At 57.3% G+C, this 22,952-nt stretch overlaps 1 protein-coding gene across 3 annotated transcripts in view; it reads right to left on the minus strand.

Moving 5' to 3' along the window:
* LOC140396111 (differentially expressed in FDCP 6 homolog) overlaps positions 1-22,952 on the minus strand; it is a 176,986-nt gene that overhangs the window by 126,706 nt on the left and 27,328 nt on the right. For all 3 annotated transcript variants that reach the window (XM_072484229.1, XM_072484228.1, XM_072484230.1), the window contains one exon: positions 15,876-16,058. In XM_072484229.1, the coding sequence (XP_072340330.1) occupies positions 15,876-16,058 (183 nt within the window). The remainder of the gene's footprint in view (positions 1-15,875; positions 16,059-22,952) is intronic.

The raw sequence follows: 22,952 nt of genomic DNA on the forward strand, positions 1-22,952 counted from the left end.
TCATTTAATACTACCAACAGCAAAGGTCCCAGCACTGATCCCTGCGGAACACCATTAGTCACAGCCCTCCAATTAGAAAAGCATCCTTCCATTGCTACTCTCTGCCTTCTATGACCTAGCCAGTTCTGTATCCACCTTGCCAGCTCACCCATGATCCCGTGTGACTTCACCTTTTGTACTAGTCTACCATGAGGGACCTTGTCAAAGACCTTACTGAAGTCCATATAGACAACATCCACTGCCCTACCTGCATCAATCATCTTTGTGACCTCCTCGAAAAGCTCTATCAAGTTAGTGAGACACGACCTCCGCTTCACAAAACCATGCTGCCTTTCACTAATATGTCCATTTGCTTCCAAATGGGAGTAGATCCTGTCTCGAAGAATTCTCTCCAGTAATTTCCCTACCACTGACGTAAGGCTCACTGGCCTGTAGTTCCCTGGATTATCCTTACTACCATTCTTAAACAGAGGAACAACATTGCCTATTCTCCCGTCCTCCGGTACATCACCACTACATTGCCTATTCTCCAGTCCTCCGGAACATCACCTGAAGACAGTGAGGATCCAAAGATTTCTGTCAAGGCGTCAGCAATTTCCTCTCCGGCCTCCTTCAGTATTCTAGGGTAGATCCCATCAGGCCCAGGGGACTTATCTACCTTAATATTTTTTAAGACGCCCAACACCTCGGGCGTCATTCTCCGACCCCCCCAGCGGGTCGGAGAATGGCCGTTGGCCGCCGTGAATCCCGCCCCCGCCGGTTGCCGAAGTCTCCGAAGGGAGAAAAGTCGGCGGGGCGTTAATGTCGCCGCTGCCGTCGGAGAATGGCACGGGTCTGCGCAAGGCAGCCGATTTTCGGCCTGCCGATATTCTCCCTTCCGGATGGGCCGAAGTCCCGTCGACGTGATGACCGTTCACGTCGACGTAAATCAAACCTCCTTTTCATCGGCGTGACCCTGTGCTCCAGGATCACGCCGACCAGCGTGGAGGTGAGTGACGGCCTGGGGGATTGGCTCTGGGCAGGGGAGACCGTGCCGGGGAGGAGGTTGGGGGGGTCCGTGCCGGGGAGGGGGTTGGGGGGGTGTCCGTGCCGGGGAGGAGGTTGGGGGGGGTCCGTGCCGGGGAGGGGGATGGGGGGTCCGTGCCGGGGAGGGGGATGGGGGGTCCGTGCCGGGGAGGAGGTTGGGGTCCGTGCCGGGGAGGAGGTTGGGGGGGGGTCCGTCCCGGGGAGGAGGTTGGGGGGGTCCGTGCCGGGGAGGAGGTTGGGGTCCGTGCCGGGGAGGAGGTTGGGGGGGTCCGTGCCGGGGAGGAGGTTGGGGTCCGTGCCGGGGAGGAGGTTGGGGGGTCTGTGCCGGGGAGGAGGTTGGGGGGGGTCCGTGCCGGGGAGGGGGATGGGGGGTCCGTGCCGGGGAGGAGGTTGGGGGGTCCGTGCCGGGGAGGGGGATGGGGGGGGCTCCGTGCCGGGGAGGAGGTTGGGGGGGGTCCGTGCCGGGGAGGGGGATGGGGGGTCCGTGCCGGGGAGGAGGTTGGGGTCCGTGCCGGGGAGGAGGGTGGGGGGGGTCCGTGCCGGGGAGGAGGTTGGGGGGGTCCGTGCCGGGGAGGAGGTTGGGGGGGTCCGTGCCGGGGAGGGGGATGCGAGGGCAAGTGAGTTGGTCCACCTGGCCAGGTGCCAGCCTCCAACAGTTGGACCCATGCGGTCCATGCCACCTGGCTGGGGGGAGGAGGGGATATGGGCAATGATGACATGTCGTCGTTCCCCACCCCCCCACCAGGCCGTCATGTTTTCCGATCATCCAGCGATGTTGGCCGCCGTGGCGGCAGCCGCTAATGTCCATGTTGCCCTGGATGAGGAGGAGGAGGAGGAGCGTGCCAGAGAGGCGGCGCAGGCTGCCGCAGAGGGGCTGCCGCAGACGGACAGGCGGAGGGACACCTGACCGACAGGACGAGGAGGGGGAGGAGGACGTCGCGGCCCCACGGCAACGGAGGCACCCGAGGGCGCCCCGTGTGTACCGGCCCCGGCAGTCATACCAGGACCTCACGGACCGGGAATGTAGGAGGAGACTCCGGATGAGGCGGGAAACCGTGGCACACATCTGCCACCTGCTGGCACACCTGTCACCGCGTGGCACTGGCGGGGGACACCCTCTCCCCGTGTCCGGCAAGGTTACGGTGGCCCTGAACCTTTATGCAACGGGGTCATTCCAGGCACCGAGTGGGGACCTGTCCGGCATATCGCAGGCATCGGTGCATCGGTGCATCCGGGCAGTGACAGATGCCCTATATGCCATGGCGCACCGCTACATCCGCTTCCCTGTGGTGTGCCAAGATGCCCGGGCCGTGGGCTTCTCTGCCGTGGCCGGGTTCCCCATGGTCCAGGGCGCGATTGATGGGATGCACGTCGCCGTGCGGCCACCTGCAGATAACAGGGCCATGTTCACCAATAGGAAGGGGACCTATTCGATGAACATACAGGTGGTCAGCGACCACCGCATGATGATCCTGCACGTCTGCAGCCGTTACCCAGGCAGTGTACACGACTCATACGTGTTGTCGCGGTCATCCATCCCCGGCATGTACGAGGGACGCCATCCCCGGCTGAGGGGCTGGTTGCTGGGCGACAGGGGCCATCCATTGCGATCGTGGCTGATGACGCCTATACGGAGGCCACGCAATGAGGCGGAGAACCGCTACAATGATGCCCATGTAGCGACAAGGAGAGTGATAGAGAGGTGCTTTGGTGTGCTGAAGATGCGTTTCATGTGCCTGGACCTCTCTGGGGGCGCCCTCCAGTATCGGTCAGATAGGGTCGGCCGCATCATTGTGGTGTGCTGCGTCCTGCACAACATAGCCCAGCAGAGGGGCGATGTGCCGCAGGCAGAGGAGTGGAGGAGCAGCAGGAAGAGGCGCAGTCCTCCCCAGATGAGGGGGATGGGGGTAATGGTCAGGGCAGACGGGGTAGACACAGGCGGGTGGCTGTCCACCGTTACCGGCTGGCCCAGCGGGCACGGGACAGACTGATAGCCGCCCGCTTCACTGACTAGATGGGCGTGGGACTCGGGTAGTCTGGCCACAGACCGCACACCATGGCAACAACCGACCACCCTCACCCCCCCACCCATCCACCCACCCAGCACCATCACCCCCCTCCCCAACCCCACCCACCTCACCCGCATGCACACCACCCCCCCCCATTGCCGATCCACCTGCGGCACAATGGGCCGGGCTCACACAGTTGCGGGTGGACGCGTGTCTAATGCAGGCCATGGAGGATGATGACAACCCGCCCTGCGGTGAGCTCCTGGCTCCACATCGTTGGACTATGTCTGACTCATGGCCACAGTACCACCATCCACCCGGACCATCCCTGCATGCGGCTGTGACACTGCAGCGCACGGTCCCGTCCTCTGCCCGGGGGGATGTTGATGGCGGCCCAGGGGGAAGGGGGCAGAGTCACCTGGGGCTGAGGTAAAACCACCCCTCAAACACACACTTGCGCTCAACGTACATGACACCCCCGCACGCTTTGGACAGAGCACAAAGGCAGCTTCTGTAGGTGTAACATTGACTTTAATAACCAAAGGAGTTCATGCACGTGCCCACGCCCCTAAAACTCATCTGTGCCCTGCACCCGTGCCAACTTACTCAGTGTCTAATTGTTTGGCCTTACAGGCCCTTTGACGACGTCTACGTGGTTCCCCAGACGGTACAGCAGAACTGGAGGTGGACTCCTGTGATTCCTGCCCTCTGACACTGGATCCCTTTGGCGGCTGTTTCCTGGGGCGTCCTGGCCTAGATGGGCCAGGCTGCGGCCCGGGCGACTGGGATGGCGAGCTGCCAGCCTGTCCTGCCCGTTGCCCACCCGATGCACCTGGGACGGAAGGGGGGGGGAGTCCGAGGTGTTCCGGGACCTCCCCTACAGGGGGAGCCGGGACGGACCACACCACCTCCTCCTCCCTCGGGGTGCCCGATGGCCCCCAGGCCTCTACATGGGTGGGGGATGCGAACGGACTGGCCATCCGACACCCCCCTCGAGATCTGGCGCTGCCAGTCCTGGAGGCCTGTGCTGGTATCGACAGGGGTCTGCAGGTTTGCAGCCATGGAGCCCAGGGGGTTGGCAAACCCTGTCTGTGACAGTGCGACGCCGGTTCGCACATGGCCACTGGCGCCGATGCCCTCAGCGATGGCCTGCAGAGACTGGGCCATGGCCTGCTGAGACTGGACCATGGCCTGCAGAGACTGGGCTATGGCGTTGAGCGCCTCTGCCATCTGGCACTGGCACTGGCTCATGGCCTCCTGTGAGAGGGCAGCCATGTCCTGGGCCATAGACGCCGCCTGCACGGAAAGCCCCAGGCGTCGCAAACCGTTCCCCATGTCTGACACAGTCACACCCATTGCCTCCACCACGAACGCCACCCGTGCAGTGTCAGCCTGGGTGGCACGCATGACCGGCACCACTCCCAGCTCCTGGACGCGGGTGGACTCCTCCACCTGCGACTGCAGCCGCCGCAAGCCGGCCGTCACCCTCTTCGCTCGTCTCCGGGTCGGTGGTTGCATCGGATCTATGTGTGGGTGTGGTAACTCCAGGAACCCGGGATCCATCTGGGCGGCAGATGTTCGCTTGGGCTGGGCTGCCCTCCGACCGCCCGGCCCCTCTGCTGCTCTGACCTCCACCTGCTGTACCGGGACGGCTGTGTTGTGCGCACCAGTGAGTGTACCAGACGCCTCATCACTAAAGTGCCCAACCGAGGTGAGTGTTTCTGCGATGGTGGAGGGTGTTGGTGACAGCAGTGGCGTTGTGTCGTGCTCTTCGTCCCACTCTGAGTCCATGGCACTTTGGGGTGGGGGTTCGTCTCCACCCATCCACTCTGAGTCACTGTCCGGTATTTCGTCTTCCTGGGTAGTGCTGTCCCGGGTAGGGGTGTCCTGGGCAGTGCTGTCCCGGGTAGTGGTGTCCTGGGTAGTGGTGTCCTGGGTAATGGTGTCCTGGCTCGGATGTGACGGGGGCCTGTGGCTGCCCCCCTCGTCGCTGGGTGGTCGCTCCCACACGTGACGGGGGTGTCGTCTCCCTGTTGCTCCAGGTCTCTCCGTCTCCCGTGGAGTGCGAGGGGCATCCTGCGGGCGTCGCATGCTGGAGGGTCCGGGTCTCTCCGTCTCCCATGGTGTGCGAGGGGCATCCTGCGGGCATCGCATGCTGGAGGGTCCGGGTCTCTCTGTCTCCCGTGGCCTCCGAGGGGCATCCTGCGGTCGTCGCATGCTGGAGGGTCCGGGTCTCTCTGTCTCCCGTGGCCTCCGAGGGGCATCCTGCGGGCGGTCTGCATCTGCGGGGATGGGTGCCTCGACGTTTGCTCCTGCGATACACAATGAAGCATGCATGGTTAGACATCAGGCAGTGATCAGGTGATATGGGGGAGGGGGATATAGGGGAGAGGGGATATGGGGACGGGCTGTCGGTGGCTCACTTGCTAGTACGCCCCCGACCTCTGCATCAGCAACCTCCCGGTCGTCAGGTCCGCCAGCCAGTTCCAGGGCCCTTTCCTCGAGTTCGGTCAGTGGCCTCTCATCAGCGGGGCCTCCTCCAGTCCTCGCATGCTCCCTACTGTTGTGTGCGCGCTTCTCCTGTGGGGGGGCGGGGGGGGGGTGGCAGGGGTAAAAGGCAACACTGTTAGGCAGGTATATGAATGCAAGCCATCGGTTGCGCGTGCATTGCAGAGGTTAAGGTTAGGGCTGGATTCCCTTGGGGATATGGGGGAGGGGGATATGGGGAGGGGGATATGGGGGAGGGGGAATATGGGGGAGGGGGGATATGGGGGAGGGGGGATATGGGGGAGGGGGGATATGGGGGAGGGGGGATATGGGGGAGGGGGGATATGGGGAGTGGGTTATGGGGGAGGGGGGGTGTGGGGGAGGGGGGATATGGGGAGGGGGGATATGGGGAGGGGGGATATGGGAGAGGGGGGATATGGGGGATATGGTGGAGGGGGGATATGGGGGAGGGGGGATATGGGGAGGGGGGATATGGGGAGGGGGATATGGGGAGGGGATATGGGGGAGGGGGATATGGGGAGGGGGATATGGGGGAGGGGGATATGGGGAGGGGGCATATGGGGGATATGGGGGAGGGGGGATATGGGGAGGGGGATATGGGGGAGGGGGATATGGGGAGGGGGGATATGGGGGATATGGGGGAGGGGGGATATGGGGGAGGGGGGGATATGGGAGGGGGGATATGGGGGAGGGGTGTATGGGGGATATGGGGAGGGGGGATATGGGGAGGGGGGATATGGGGGAGGGGGGATATGGGGGAGGAGGGATATGGGGGATATGGGGGAGGGGGGATATGGGGAGGGGGATATGGGGGAGGGGGGCATGGGGAGGGGGGATATGGGGAGGGGGGATATGGGGAGGGGGGATATGGGGGAGGGGGATATGGGGAGGGGGGATATGCGGAGGGGGGATATGGGGAGGGGGGATATGGGGGAGGGGGGTTATGGGGATGGGGATATGGGGAGGGGGGATATGGGGGACATGGGGAGGGGGGATATGGGGAGGGGGATATGGGGGAGGGGGGATATGGGGGAGGGGGATATGGGGGAGGGGGGATAAGGGGGAGGGGGGATAAGGGGGAGGGGGGATATGGGGGAGGGGGGATATGGGGGAGGGGGATATGGGGGTTATGGGAGAGGGGGGATATGGGGGATATGGTGGAGGGGGGATATGGGGGAGGGGGGATATGGGGGAGGGGGGATATGGGGGAGGGGGGATATGGGGGAGAGGGGATATGGGGGAGGGGGATATGGGGGAGGGGGGATATGGGGGAGGGGGATATGGGGAGGCTCACCCTGCCTGCTCTGGCGAGGTCGTTCACCTTCTTGTGGCACTGGGTGCCTGTCCGTGGTGTCCGGGCCGCAGCGGTGACGGCCTCTGCCACTTCCCTCCACAGACGCCGGCTGTGGCGTGGGGCAACTCTGCAGCCGTGCCCGGGATACAGGGCGCGTATGACGCTGCACGGCGTGAACCACGTGCGCATGCGCGGATCCTGGAGACTTTCGCTGCCGGAGACTTTCGACCCATTTTTCCGACGTGACGCAAGTCGGACTTTCCGCCGATAACGGAGAATTTCGCCCCTCGTCTTTTCGGATCTCAATGTGACCCAGGCTATCTACACACCCTTCTCCAGACTCAACAGGCGGGATTCTCCGACCCCCCCGACGGGTCGGAGAATTGCCGGGGGCTGGCGTGAATCCCGCCCCCGGCGGTTGCCGGATTCTCTGGCACCGGATATTCGGCGGGGGTGGGAATCACGCCAGTTGGCGGGCCCCCCCCCCCCCCAGCGATTCTCCAGCCCACAATGGGCCGAAGTCCCGCTGCTGGAATGCCTGTCCCGCCGGCGAGACTCAAACCACCTCTCTTACCGACGGGCCAAGGCGGCGCGGGCGGGCTCCGGGGTCCTGGGGTGGGGGCGCGGGGCGCGGGTGCCCCCACGGTGGCCTGGCCCGTGATCGGTGCCCACCGATCCGCGGGCGGGCCTGTGCTGTGGGGGCACTCTTTTCCTTCCGCCTTCGCCATTGTCTCCACTATGGGGGAGGCGGAAGAGACCCCCTCCACTGCGCATGCGCGGGGATGCCGTGAGCGGCCACTGACGCTCCCGCGCATGCGCCGCACGGCAAAGTCAGTTTCGCACCAGCTGGCGGGGCACCAAAGGCCTTTCCCGCCAGTTGGCGGGGTGGAAATCAGTCCGGCGCGGGACCAGCCCCTCAAGGTTAGGGCTCGGCCCCTCAAGATGCGGAGGATTCCGCACCTTCGGGGCGGCACGATGCCGGACTGATTCGTGCCGTTTTTGGCGCCGGTCGGCGGACATCGCGCCGATTGCGGAGAATCCCGCCCAACATCTACCAATTCCTTCTCTTTGGTGAATACTGATGCAAAGTATTCATTTAGTACCTCGCCCATTTCCTCTGGCTCCACACATAGATTCCCTTGCCTATCCTTCAGTGGGCCACCCCTTTCCCTGGCTACCCTCTTGCTTTTTATGTACATGTAAAAAGCCTTGGGACTTTCCTTAACCCTATTTGCCAATGACTTTTCGTGACCCCTTCAAGCCCTCCTGACTCCTTGCTTAAGTTCCTTCCTACTTTCCTTATATTCCACACAGGCTTCGTTTGTTCCCAACCTTTTAGCGCTGACAAATGCCTCCTTTTTCTTTTTGACGAGGCCTACAATATCTCTCGTTATCCAAGGTTCCCGAAAATTGCCATATTTATCCTTCTTCCTCACAGGAACATGCCAATCCTGAATTCTTTTCAACTGACACTTGAAAGCCTCCCACATGTCAGATGTTGATTTACCCACAAACATCCACCCCCAATCTATGTTCTTCAGTTCCCGCCTAATATTGTTATAATTAGCCTTCCCCCAATTTAGCACATTCACCCTAGGACCACTCTTATCCTTGTCCACCAGCACATTAAAACTTACTGAATTGTGGTCACTGTTCCCAAAATGCTCCCCTACTGAAACTTCTACCACCTGGCCGGGCTCATTCCCCAATACCAGGTACAGTACAGCCCCTTCCCGAGTTGGACTGTCTACATATTGTTTTAAGAAGCCCTCCTGGATGCTCCTTACAAACTCTGCGCCGTCTAAGCCCCTGGCACTAAGTGAGTCCCAGTCAATATTGGGGAAGTTGAAGTCTCCCATCACAAACACCCTGCTGTTTTTAATCTTTTCAAAAATCTGTCTACCTATCTGCTCCTCTATCGCCCGCTGGCTGTTGGGAGGCCTGTAGTAAACCCCCAACATTGTGACTGCACCCTTCTTATTCCTGATCTCTACCCATATAGCCTCACTGCCCTCTGAGGTGTACTCCCATAGTACAGCTGTGATATTCTCCCTAACCAGTAGCGCAACTCCGCCACCCCTTTTACATTCCCCTCTATTCCGCCTGAAACATCTAAATCCTGCCCTTCCCTCAACCAGGTCTCTGTAATGGCAACAACATCATAGTTCCAAGTACTAATCCAAGCTCATAGTTCATCTGCTTACCCGGAATACTTCTTGCATTAAAACATATGCACTTCAGGCCACCAGACCCGCTATGTTCAGCAACTTCTCCCTGTCTGCTCTGCCTCACAGCCATACTGGATCTATTCCCTAGTTCTCCCTCAATGCTCTCACCTTCTGACCTATTGCTCCCGTGCCCACCCCCCGCCATACTAGTTTAAACCCTCCCGTGTGACACTAGCAAACCTCGCGGCCAGGATATTTATGCCTCTCCAGTTTAGATGCAACCCGTCCTTCTTATATAGGTCACACCTGCCCTGGAAGAGCTTCCAGTGGTCCAGATAACGGAAACCCTCCCTCCTACACCAGCTGTTTAGTCACGTGTTTAGCTGCTCTATCTTCCTATTTCTAGCCTCACTGGCACATGGCACAGGGAGTAATCCCGAGATTACAACCCTAGAGGTCCTGTCTTTTAACTTTCTGCCTAGCTCCCTGAACTCCTGCTGCAGGACCTCATGCCCCTTCCTGCCTATGTCGTTAGTACCAATATGTACAACGACCTCTGCCTGTTTGCCCTCCCCCTTCAGGATGCCCTCTACCCGTTTGGAGACATCCTGGACCCTGGCACCAGGGAGGCAGCATACAATAGAGGGATATAGTCCCCAGAAGGAAATGGTTTTAGTTCAGACAGGCAGCATGGTCGGTGCAGGCTTGGAGGGCTGAAGGGCCTGTTCCTGTGCTGTGATTTTCTTTCTTCTTCAGCTAATATGATTCACTCCACGTGACACCAAGAAATTGCTGAAGGCACTGGCTACTGCAAAGGCTGGCCTTGACAATATTCCAGCAATAGTACTGAAGACTTGTACTCCAGAACCTGTCGTTCCTCTAGCCAAGCTGTTCCAGCACAGCTACAACACTGGCATCTACCTGGTAATGTGATACTCAAAAGGACAAATCCAACTGGCCAATTACCACCCTATCAGTCCACTCTCAGTCATCAGTAAAGTGATGGAAAGAGTCATCAACAGTGCTATCATGTGGCACTTACTCAGCAATAACCTGCTCACTGACTCTTATTGGGTTCCCCCAGGGTCACTCAGCTCCTGACCTCATTCCAGCCTTGGTTCAAACATGGGCAAAAGAGGCGAGGTGAGAGTAACTATCCTGGACATCAAGGCAGCATTTGATCGAGTACGGCATCAAGAAGGCCTAGCAAAACTGGAGGCAATGGGAATTAGGAGAAAATCTCTCACTGGTTGGAGTTCCCTCTAGCACAAAGGAAAATGGATGTGGTTGTTAGGCCCTACCATCTTCAGCTGCTTCATCAATGACCTTCCTTCCATCATCAGGTCAGGTGTTTGGATGTGCCCTGATGATCGCACAATGTTCAGCACCATTCATGATTCCTCAGAATCGTGAGTCCATGTCCAAATACAGCAAGACGTGGACAATATCCAGGCTTGGACTGACAAGTGGCAAGTAACATTTGCGACACACAAGTGCCAGGCAGTGCCCATCTCCAAAAAGAGAATCAAACCATCACCCCATGCATCTAGACAGATATATGAACGGGCGGGGAACAGAGGGATTTCCCTTGGAAAATAGAAGACAGGTTTAGACAAAGGATCTGGATTGGCGCAGGCTGGGAGGGCCGAAGGGCCTGTTCCTGTGCTGTAATTTTCTTTGTTCTTTTGTTCTTCTTCATTCACTGACATTACCATCACTGAATTCCCCACTATCAACACCCTGGGGGTTACCATTAACCAGAAACTGAACTGGACCAGCCATATAAATGTGAGGTTATTGACTTTGGAAGCAAAACAGGAAGATTACTACCTGAATGGTTGTAAATTGGGAAAGGGGAGTGTTCAGCGGGACCTGGGTGTCCTTGTGCACGAGTCGCTGAAGGTAAGCATGCAGGTGCAGCAGGCGGTAAAGAAGACTAATGGTATGTTGGCCTTCATTGTGAGAGGTTTCGAGTACAGAAGCAGGGATGTGTTGCTGCAACTGTACAGGGCCTTGGTGAGGCCATTCCTAGAGTATTGTGTGCAGTTTTGTTCTCCTTCTCTGAAGAAGGATGTTCTTGCTCTCGAGGGAGAACAGCGAAGGTTTACCAGGCTGATTCCTGGGATGGCGGGACAGACGTACGAGGAGAGATTGATTAGGGTCGGATTGTTTTCACTGGAGTTCAGCCGAATGAGGGGGGGATCTCATAGAGACTTTAAAAATTCTAACAGGACTAGACAGGGTAGATGCAGGGAAGATGTTACCAATGATGGGTGTTTCCAGAACCAGGGGTCACAGTCTGAGGATTCAGGGTAAACCATTACGGACAGAGATAAGGGGCGAAATTCTCCGACCCCCCGCCGGGTCGGAGAATCGCCGGGGGCTGCCGTGAATCCTGCCCCCGCTGGTTGCCGAAGTCTCCGGCACCAGATATTCGGTGGGGGCGGGAATCGCGCCGCGCCGGTTGGCGGGACCCCCGCTCGATTCTCCGGCCCGGATGGGCCAAAGTCCCGCCGCTAAAATGCCTGTCCCGCCAGCGTAAATTAAATCACCTACCTTACCGGCGGTACAAGGCGGCGCGGGCGGGCTCCGGGGTCCTGGGGGGTGCCCCCACAGTGGCCTGGCCCGCAATCGGGGCCCACCGATCCGCGGGCGGGCCTGTGCCGTGGGGGCACTCTTTCCCTTCCGCCTCCGCCACAGTCTCCACCATGGTGGAGGCAGAAGAGACTCCCTCCACTGCGCATGCGCGGGAATGCCGTCAGCGGCCGCTGACACTCCCGCGCATGCGCCACCCGGAGATGTCATTTCCGCGCCAGCTGGCGGGGCACCAAAGGCCTTTTCCGCCAGCTGGCGGGGCGGAAATTCCTCCGGCGCCGTCCTCAATGTTGGGGCTCGGCCCCCAAAGATGCGGATCATTCCGCACCTTTGGGGCGGCGCGATGCCCGTCTGATTTGCGCCGTTTTGGGCGCCAGTCGGCAGACATCACGGCGTTTCCGGAGAATTTCGCCCAAGGAGACATTTCTTCACCCACAGAGTGGTGAGACTGTGGAATTCATTACCACAGGAAGCAGTTGATGCGAAAACTTTGAATATATTCAAGACATAGCTGGAAATGGCACTCAGGCGAATGGATTCATGGGTTCTGGGGAGAAAGCAGGATTAGGCTATTGAGTTGGATGATCAGCCATGATCGTGATGAATGGCGGAGCAGGCTCGGAGAGCCAAATGGCCTCCCTCCTGCTCCTATCTTCTATGTTTCTATATAAGTACTGTGGCTACCAGAGCAGGTCAGAGGCTAGGAACCCTGATGCAAATAACTCGCCTCCTGACTCCCCAAAGCCTGTCAACCATCTACAAAGCATAAGTCAGGAGTGTAATAGAATATTCTCCACTTGCCTGGGTGAGCGCAGCTCCAGCAACACTCAAGAAGCTCCACACCATCCAGGACAAAGCAGCCCACATGATTGCTACCCCTCCCACAAACATTCCCTCCCTCCACCACTGACACACAAACCCCACCATTGACACACAATAGCAGCCGTGTGTACCATCTACAAGATGCACTGCAGGAATTCAACTCAGACAGCACCTTCCAAACCCACAACCGCTGCCATCTAGAATGACAAGGGCAGCAGATACCTGGGAACACCAGCATCTGGAGGCTCCCCTCAGCATCCTGACTTGGAAACATATCGCCATTCCTTTACTGTTGCTGTCTCAAAATCCTCGAACTCCCCCCATCCCTGCCCTGTACCTACACCTCGGGGATTGCAGCAGTTCAAGAAGGCAGCTCACCACCACCTTAAGGGCAATTAGGGACGGGCAGTAAATGATGGCCTAACCAGTGACGCCCACATCCCGTAAAAAATGAATTTTAAAAAGCTGCAGAGAGAGAGAGAGTGGGTCTGGCATGAAGTCATCCTCAGAGTTTCACAGAATCACTGAATCGTAGAATCTCTAAAGTGCAGAAGGAAGCCATTCGGCCCATCGAGTCAACACCAACCCTTTGAAAGAGCACCCAACCTTGGCTCACTCCCCCGCTTTATCTCCATACGCCACCTAACCTTTGGACAATAAGGGGCAACTCATCATGGCCAATCCATCTAACCTGCACATTTTTTGGACTGTGGGAGGAAACCCATGCAACACAGGGAGAACATACAAGCTCCACAAAGGCAGTCACCCAAGGTCAAAATTGAACTTGGGTCCTGTCATGATATTCAAGTGAACATCACAGCACATACACACATACATAATGATAGACAGAGCAACGGACCAATTAGCACACATAACACGACAGCCAATCACAGACAAGAGCATACACAGTACAAAACAAGAAACACGACACTTCCTGGGAAGTCCATCAGGAGACGGCACAGGGCAAGGACCCCAAAGCCAGACACTCACACAGTCACCACGTGCTGAGTACCAAGTTTGTTATATAAATAGTTTAAAGGAATAAAACTGCGTTGTACCAATCGCAACCGTGTTGGTTCGTCTGTATCTCAGAGCACACAACACATCATGGTACCAGAAGTGAATCAAAACCTACCCACAAATCTGCCATCCTGCGCCATGGACACCGTCAACACACCGCAGCCGTTGCAAGCCGCTGGGAACCTTGGCATAAATTGGATGCTGTTCAAGCAGCGCTTCGTTTATGGAAGCCAACGAAAAACAGGGCGCCTCGGACAAAAGGAAGATCGCCATCCTCCTCACCACCGCAGGTCAGCACGCCATCCATGTCTACAACTCCCTGGTGTTCGCGGAAGGCGAGGACAAATCTAAATATGACACGGTCCTCCTCAAGTTCGACCAACACTTCAACATTGAGGTCAACGAGAGCTTTGAGAGGTATGTCTTCTTGCAGCGCCTGCAAGGTAAGGATGAGCTCTTTCAGTCCTTCCTGATGCATCTCCGCATACTCGCGCAGTCCTGCGGTTACGACACCACCTCAGAGTCCATGATCCAGGACCAGATCGTTTTTGGGGTAGCCTCCGGCAGCCTACGCCAGCAGCTTCTAAAAATAAAAGGCCTGACCTTAGCATCTGCAGTTGAAGCCTGTGTCCTGCACGAGAACGCGACTAGCCGCTATGCCCAATTTCAGGCGACCGAATCGGCGCGGAGGGGGTCCTACGCAACCGGATCGGCAAGCCAGGTGCCCCACGACGCCGAACGGGTCCAGGCGATAGAGTTTCTCCCGGCCCACGGCCCGGACGAGGGCGGCTGTTTCGCACGCTTTTCGAGGCCTCCCGCGCTTGTGCGTGCCAAAACCGACGGCAACACTGAGGGACGTGATGCGCAGGTGCGCTCGATGCAAGACCGAACTGCGCATGCGCAGTGGCGTAACGAACGCCATGACGTCACGACGTGCGGCAACTGTGGAGCTGCACATTTAAAAGGGCAATGTCCCGCAAAAACCCGACAATGCCTACGCTGTGGCAAGGTGGGCCACTACGCTGCTTATGTCGAGCGGCTCAACCTGTTGATCTTCCGCATCTCCGACAACCTCGCAGGAATGTGCAGACCATTCATCCTCCACATTACGACATCCAAACCGATGACACAGATGACCAAGACGCCTTCCGGGTTGCGGTCATTGATGGGAACCGGGTCAACACAATCAATCCGGGTGATGAATGGAGTGCCACCCTAATGGTCAACCGATCGCCGATCACTTTCCGCCTGGACACTGGCGCCTCCGCCAGCCTCATAGCATGGTCCGCCTTCTACGCCATGAAGGTCAGACCACCAATCCGGCCGTCCCGGTGCAGGATGGTCGACTACAACGGGAACGTTATCCCGGCTATGGGATCCTGCCAACTCCAGGTGACACACAACACACACACGGCCACACTCTCGTTCGAGATAGTCGGCTCAGCGAAGGACTCCCTGCTGGGCGCACAGGCATGCAAGGCTCTCCACCTCGTGCAACGAGTCCACTCTCTCTCTCCAGACGGCACATCTGACTTCCCGGATGCAGAGTTCAACGTCGCTCCTCGCCCACAACCATGAGGGCATGGAAACACTGCCATACACCTACCGAATTCGCCTCAAACCAGATGCCATCCCGGTCATTCACGCACCTCGCAGGGTTCCTGCGCCACTTAAAGACCGCCTCAAGTAGTAGCTGCAGGATCTCCAGGACCAAGGGGTCCTATCCAGGGTCACAGTGCCGACGCCGTGGGTCAGCTCCATGGTGTGTGTCAAGAAGCCCTCCGGCGAGCTCCGCATCTGTATTGACCACAAAATTTAGTCTCCAGATCTGTCCACACAATTGTGTCAGATCCATATATCAATCTCAATGTCTGACTTCGGAACCCACCCATGGGATGTAGCCACCAACCTGCATTTCAACCCCATTGCCCATGTTCTTTATTTAATGCGCTGCATTGCCTCATATAAACACTCCATTCCCCTCTCTACACAAAAAATTCCAATGCCGGCCTCTTGAACATCATTGATTTTAATCACTCTGCCAGCAGTGGCCACACCTTGAACTTAAACTCTGGAATCTCCTCCACAAACCTCTCAGCCTCTCTATCTTACTTTCCTCCTACTTCACAATGCTCTTTCAAATCGATCCCTTTTTACTAAACTTTTGGTCATCTGTCCTAATCTCCCTTCTCTGACTTGGGCTAAAATTTTGTCTGATTACATTCCTGTGGAGTTATACAGCAAAGTTGTTATGTAGATGCAAGCTGTTGTTCTCTAATGCCTTGCCTGCTTGGAACGTGTGGTAGACCCCTGTTAGTAAACACCCTTCAACAAATTTCAAAACCACACTCTCGCGCCTCTCTCTCTCTCTCTCTCCCCCCACCCCCCAATCACATTACTCTCCAGCCTTTGTGAGGTTCAGCTGCCTCTCACCTCCTCCTGGACAACCACCAGGGGATATTTGTCCTCTGACAGGAAGTTGAAGAGACACCACAGCTTGAAGGCATCTCTCTCAGAGACCAGGCCCTGCTCACTCGATGGTTTGTAGTTCTTCTTGGCAGTTAGGGTCCAGCAAAGCTCGTTGAACATTTCTTTGGCAAAGTTCCCATCTTGCACCTGGAGGGAGAAGAGAATGTCATTGAGAAGATCAGATGGTGAATGTCTTTCATACAAAAAACAGAGTTAGTGAAGGAGGAAGCCTGGAGTTTAACCCTGAAAAGTGTGAGGTTGTCCATTTTGGAAGGACAAATATGAATGCGGAATACAGGGTTAACGGTAGAGTTCTTGGCATGTGGAGGAGCAGAGAGATCTTGGGGTCTCTGTTCATACATCTTTGAAAGTTGCCACTCAAGTGGATAGAGCTGCGAAGAAGGCCTATGGTGTGCTGGCGTTCATTAACAGAGGGATTGAATTTAAGAGCCGTGAGGTGATGATGCAGCTGTACAAAACTTTGGTAAGGCCACATTTGGAGTACTGTGTACAGTTCTGGTCACCTCATTTTAGGAAGGATGTGGAAGCTTTGGAAAAGGTGCAAAGAAGATTTACCAGGATGTTACCTGGAATGGAGAGTAGGTCTTACGAGGAAAGGTTGAGGGTGCTAGGCCTTTTCTCATTAGAACGGAGAAGGATGAGGGGCGACTCGATAGAGGTTTATAAGATGATCAGGGGAATAGATAGACAGTCAGAGACTTTTTCCCTGGGTGGAACAAACCATTACAAGGGGACACAAATTTAAGGTGAAAGGTGGAAGATATAGGAGGGATATCAGAGGTAGGTTCTTTACCCAGAGAGTAGTGGGGGCATGGAATGCACTGCCTGTGGAAGTAGTTGAATCGGAAACATTAGGGACCTTCAAGCAGCTATTGGATAGGTACATGGATTACGGTAAAATGATATAGTGTAGATTTATTTGTTTTTAAGGGCAGCACGGTAGCATTGTGGATAGCACAATTGCTTCACAGCTCCAGGGTCCCAGGTTCGATTCCGGCTTGGGTCACTGTCTGTGCGGAGTCTGCACGTCCTCCCCGTGTCTGCGTGGGTTTCCTCCGGGTGCTCCGGTTTCCTCCCACAGTCCAAAGATGTGCAGGGTAGGTGGATTGGCCATGGTAAATTGCCCTTAGTGTCCAAAATTGCCCTTGGTGTTGGGTGGAGTGCCTCCTTCTGCACTGTAAATTCAATGATAATCTATGATTAATCTAGGACAAAGGTTCGGCACAACATCGTGGGCTGAAGGGCCTGTTCTGTGCTGTATTTTCTATGTTCTATGTTAATATTGGGCCAGCTAAAAATATTCCTGTTGATAACCCCACTCGATAACAAGTATCACCAAATGATTAAAAATCACCCTCGCCAGCCAAGCGCATGGGCCCTCCTCTCGCCTCAGTTACAGATAACTAAACCTTTCTCTTGTGTGTTCCTGTTATACCCACCCCTTACCCTCACCACAGCAATGTCCACCTTGGTCCCAACTTCAATCCCGGGCATGCACTGCCCCCACTGAGGTTTCTCTTGGGCTACCGTGTGACTCCGGGCACTCAGCACAGATACTGCTCCTCTCCCTGGCCCCCCTTTCCCACCGAAACCCTTTCAGTCTCCATCACATGGACATCATTCCCCTTCTACACACAATACTCTTCCACCTCGCTCACTGCCCCACCAGCCCAGGGCCCCACACACTCCAGCCAAGTGGTACAGCAATTCTTGTGTACCTCCTCTGACCTCGTACATCCATTGCTCTCTGCTCTGCGTCGGAAAGCCCAGACTGGTTGCATCTATACCCGCTTCCATTGCTTCACCACTGACAGCCATGCTGTTCAGGCCCAGGGCACAGGATACAGGCAAGAGACACAGAATACAGGACCAGGCTACAGGCAAGGAGGCACACAATACAGGAATAGGGTACAGGCAAGGAGGCACACAATATAGGACCAGGATACAGGCAAGGAATAACACAATACAGGACCAGGATACAGGCAAGGAGGCACACAATACAGGAATAGGGTACAGGCAAGGAGGCACACAATATAGGACCAGGATACAGGCAAGGAATAATACAATACAGGACCAGCATACAGGCAAGGAATAATACAATACAGGACCAAGATACAGACAAAGAGGTACAGAATATAGGAACGGGATATAGACAAGGAAGCACACAATACAGGAACAGGATACAGGCAAGGAGGCACACAATACGGGAACAAGATACAGGCAAGGAGGCACACAATAGAGTATCAGAATACAGGCAAGGAGACACATAATACAGGATCAGGATTCAGGCAAGGAAGCACATAATACAAGAACAAGATACAGGCAAGGAGACACTGAATACAGGTACAGCTTTCAGGCAAAGAGGTACAGAACACAGGAACAGGAAACAGGCAAGGAGGCACAGAACACAGGAAGAGGTTACAGGCAAAGATGTACAGAGTACAGGAACAGGCAAGGTGAGCACAGAGCACAGATGGGGAAGAGGACAGGATACAGGGGGAGGGGGAGGGTGGGGGGGGGGGGGGGGGCGGTTGTGCTGGGAACAGAGAATACAGACGATGGGGGGGAAACAGGATACTGGCAGAGGAGGACAGCTTACCGGTAGGGGGAACGTAAACAGGCAGAAGGAGACAGGAAACAAGCAGAGGGAGACATGGTTAAGGGGCGGTTTTTGGGAGGGGGAGACAAGATACAGGTTTAGATGGAGTAAATAAAGAGGAATTGTTTCTTTTCCCTATGGAAATGGAAATCATTCTTGCAGCATTGGCTCGCCTCCATCCACCCCCACAACCCAACCCCAACTCAAAATGCCCACCCACCTTATCCAGTTCACCCTCCTAACTCATGCCTTAATCTACAAATCCATTCAATCTGAGAGGGACCATTGGATCCCATTGTGATGCATTTTAACTGATCCAATAAGGATTTATTTAATCTGACAGGTATACATTGAATTTCTTCACCCAAAGGGTGTAAATCTGTGGAATTCCCTGCCCGGTGAAGCAGTTACGGTTACCTCGTTGAATGTTTTTAAGGCAAAGATAGATTTTTGAACAGTAAAGGAATTAAGGGTTATGATGAGTGGGCGAGTAGTGGAGCCGAGTCCACAAAAAGATCTTATTGAATCGCGGAGCAGGTTCCAAGGGCCAGGTGGCATAGTTCTTATGCATTAGCTAGGGGTCCATTTGATCAGATAGAAATTCCTTCTATTCAAGAGGGATCGATTTGATTTTTTTAAATGTGTTCATTAGATTTGGGTGTTGTTGGCTTATTGTCCATCCCTGTGTCCTTGTTCAGAGCACATTTAGGACCAGATTAGAATCATTGAAACATAGAATCACTACAGAGCAGAAGAAGGGCATACAGCCTGTCGAGTCTGCGCCAACCCTCCAAAAGAGCACCCTACCTAGGCCCAAGCCCCCACCCTATCCCCATAATCCAATAACCCCACCCAATCTTTTGGACACTAAGGGTCAATTTGTCATGGCCAATCCACCTAAGCTGCACATCTTTGGACTGTGTGAGGAAACCGGAGCACCCGGAGGAAACCCATGCAGACACGGGGAGAGAGTGCAAACTCCACACAAATAGCTGCCCGTGGCCCAAATTGAACCCGGGTCCCTGGCGCTGTGAGGCAGCAGGTCAGACCACTGTGCCACTGTGCTGGTGGATCTGGAGACCAGACCAGGTAAGGACAGCAGATTTCCATCCCTAAAGCTCATTAGTGAAGCATATGGGGCGACATTCTCCGACCCCCCGCCAGGTCGGAGAATCGCCGGGGGCTGGCGTGAATCCCGCCCCCGCCGGTTGCCGAAGTCTACGGCACCAGATATTCGGCGGGGGCGGGAATCGCGCCGTGCTGATTGGCGGGCCCCCCCCCCCGCTCGATCCTCCGGCCCGGATGGGCCGAAGTCCCGCCGATAAATTGCCTGTCTCGCCGGCGTAAATTAAATCACCTACCTTACCGGCGGGACAAGCCGGCGTGGGCGGGCTCCTGGGTCCTGGGGAGGGCGCGGGGCGATCTGACCCCGGGGGGTGCCCCCACGTTGGCCTGGCCCGCGATCGGGGCCCACCGATCCGCAGGCGGGCCTGTGCCGTGGGGGCACTCTTTCCCTTCCGCCTCCGCCACGGTCTCCACCATGGCAGAGGCGGAAGAGACTCCCTACACTGCGCATGCGTGGGAAACTGTCAGCGGCTGCTGTCGCTCCCGCGCATGCGCCGTCCGGAGATGTCATTTCCGCGCCAGCTGGCGGGGCAACAAAGGCCGTTTCCGCCAGCTGGCGGGGCGGAAATTACTCCGGCGTCGGCCTAGCCCCTCAATGTTGGGGCTCGGCCCCCAAAGATGCGGAGCATTCCGCACCTTCGGGGCGGCGCGATGCCCGTCTGATTGGCACCGTTTTGGGCGCCAGTCGGCGGACATCGCGCCGTTTCCGGAGAGTTTCGCCCAAGGGCCGGAATTCTCCCCCCCCCCCACCAGCCGGGTGGGAGAATCGCCGGGGCGCCGCACGTGCCCCGCCACGCCGCCCTGACACCCGCACGCGATTCTCCCACCGCCCTCTCCCCCAAACCAGCGCGGTGAGAATCACGGGCGAAATTCTCCGGAAACAGCGCGATGTCCGCCGACTGGCGCCCAAAACGGCGCAAATCAGACGGGCATCGCGCCGCCCCAAAGGTGTACCGGGTGGGGGGCCTCCAATGGGGTCTGGCCCGCGATCAGTGCACACTGATCGGCGGGCCGGCCTCTCTAAAGGAGGACCTCCTTTCCTCCACCGCCCCGCAAGATCCATCCGCCATTTTCTTGCCTCGGGGAGGGCGGCAACCCGCGCATACTCGGGTGACGTCATTTACCCGGCGCCAGCCGCGTCATTTACCCGGCGCCAGCCGCGTCATTTACCCGGCGCCAGCCGCGTCATTTACTCCGACGCTGGAGTGAAACACTCCAGTTTTCACTCTGGCGTCGGCACTTAAACTCCCGTTGGGAGAATCACGCCCATGGGTTTTTACAATAATTAGTAATCATTCGGTTTTTAATTCCAGGGGCGAAATTCTCCGTTATCGGCGGAAAGTCCGCCGATCGGCGCAAAAAACGGCGCAAATCCGACTTGCGTCACGTCGGAAAAATGGGTCGAAAGTCTCCGGCCCGAAATGGGCTAGCAGCGACGTAACGGGATCCGCGCTTGCGCACGTGGTTCACGCCGTGCAGCGTCATACGCGCTGCACGGCGTGACGGCTCATAAGGCCACGCTGATGAGCCTTATGTGATGAGGCGTCTGGTACACTCACTGGTGCGCACAACACAGCCGTCCCGGTACAGCAGTTGGAGGTAGGAGCAGCAGAGGGGTCGGGCGGTCGGAGGGCAGCCCAGCCCAAGCAAACATCTTCCGCCCAGATGGATCCCGGGTTCCTGGAGTTACCACACCCACACATAGATCCGATGCAACCACCGACCCGGAGACGAGCGAAGAGGGTGACGGGCGGCTGCGGCGGCTGCAGTCGCAGGTGGAGGAGTCCACCCGCGTCCAGGAGCTGGGAGTGGTGCCGGTCATGCGTGTCACCCAAGCTGACACCGCACGGGTGGCGTCCGCGGTGGAGGCAATGGGTGCGACGGTGTCAGACATGGGGAACGGTTTGCGAGGCCTGGGGCTTTCCGTGCAGGCGGCGTCTGTGGCCCAGGAAATGGCTGCCCTCTCACAGGAGGCCATGAGCCAGTGCCAGCGCCAGATGGCAGAGGCGCTCAACGCCATAGCCCAGTCTCTGCAGGCCATGGCCCAGTCTCAGCAGGCCATGGCCCAGTCTCAGCAGGCCATGGCCCAGTCTCTGCAGGCCATCGCTGAGGGCATCGGCGCCAGTGGCCATGTGCGAGCCGGCGTCGCACTGTCACAGACAGGGTTTGCCAACCCCCTGGGCTCCATGGCTGCAAACCTGCAGACCCCTGTCGATACCAGCACGGGCCTCCAGGACTGGCAGCGCCAGATGTCGGGGGGCGTCGGATGGCCAGTCCGTTCGCATCCCCCACCCTTGTAGAGGCCTGCGGGCCATCGGGCACCCCGAGGGAGGAGGAGGTGGTGTGGTCCATCCCGGCTCCCCCTGTAGGGGAGGTCCCGGTACACCGCGACACCTCGGACTCCCCCCCTTCCGTCCCAGGTGCATCGGGTGGGCAACGGGCAGGACAGGCTGGCAGCTCGCCATCCCAGTCGCCCGGGCCGCAGCCTGGCCCATCTAGGCCAGGACGCCCCAGGAAACGGCCGCCAAAGGGATCCAGTGTCAGAGGGCAGGAATCACAGGAGTCCACCTCCAGTTCTGCTGTACCGTCTGGGGAACCACGTAGACGTAGTCAAAGGGCCCGTAAGGCCAAACAATTAGACACTGAGTAAGTTGGCACGGGTGCAGGGCACAGATGAGTTTTAGGGGCTAGGGCACGTGCATGAACTCCTTTGGTTATTAAAGTCAATGTTACACCTACAGAAGCTGCCTTTGTGCTCTGTCCAAAGCGTGCGGGGGTGTCATGTACGTTGAGCGCAAGTGTGTGTGTGAGGGGTGGTCTTACCTCAGCCCCAAGTGAGTCTGCCCCGTTCCCCCTGGGCCGCCATCAACATCCCCCCGGGCAGAGGACGGGACCGTGCGCTGCAGTGTCACAGCCGCATGCAGGGATGGTCCTGGTGGATGGTGGTACTGTGGCCATGGGTCAGACATAGTCCAATGATGTAGAGCCAGGAGCTCACCGCAGGGCGGGTTGTCATCATCCTCCATGGCCTGCAATAGACACGCGTCCACCCGCAACTGTGTGAGCCCGGCCCGTTGTGCCGCAGGTGGATCGGCAATGGGGGGGGGGGTGGTGTGCATGCGGGTGGGGTGGGTGGGGTTGGGGAGGGGGGTGAGGGTGCTGGGTGGGTGGATGGGTGGGGGGTGTGGGTGGTCAGCTGTTGCCATGGTGTGCGGTCTGTGGCCATACTACCCGATTCCCACGCCCATCTAGTCAGTGAAGCGGGCGGCTATCAGTCTGTCCCGTGCCCACTGGGC

The sequence above is a fragment of the Scyliorhinus torazame genome, chromosome 19 (genome assembly GCF_047496885.1).
Source record: "Scyliorhinus torazame isolate Kashiwa2021f chromosome 19, sScyTor2.1, whole genome shotgun sequence".
Classification (NCBI taxonomy): Eukaryota; Metazoa; Chordata; class Chondrichthyes; order Carcharhiniformes; family Scyliorhinidae; genus Scyliorhinus; species Scyliorhinus torazame.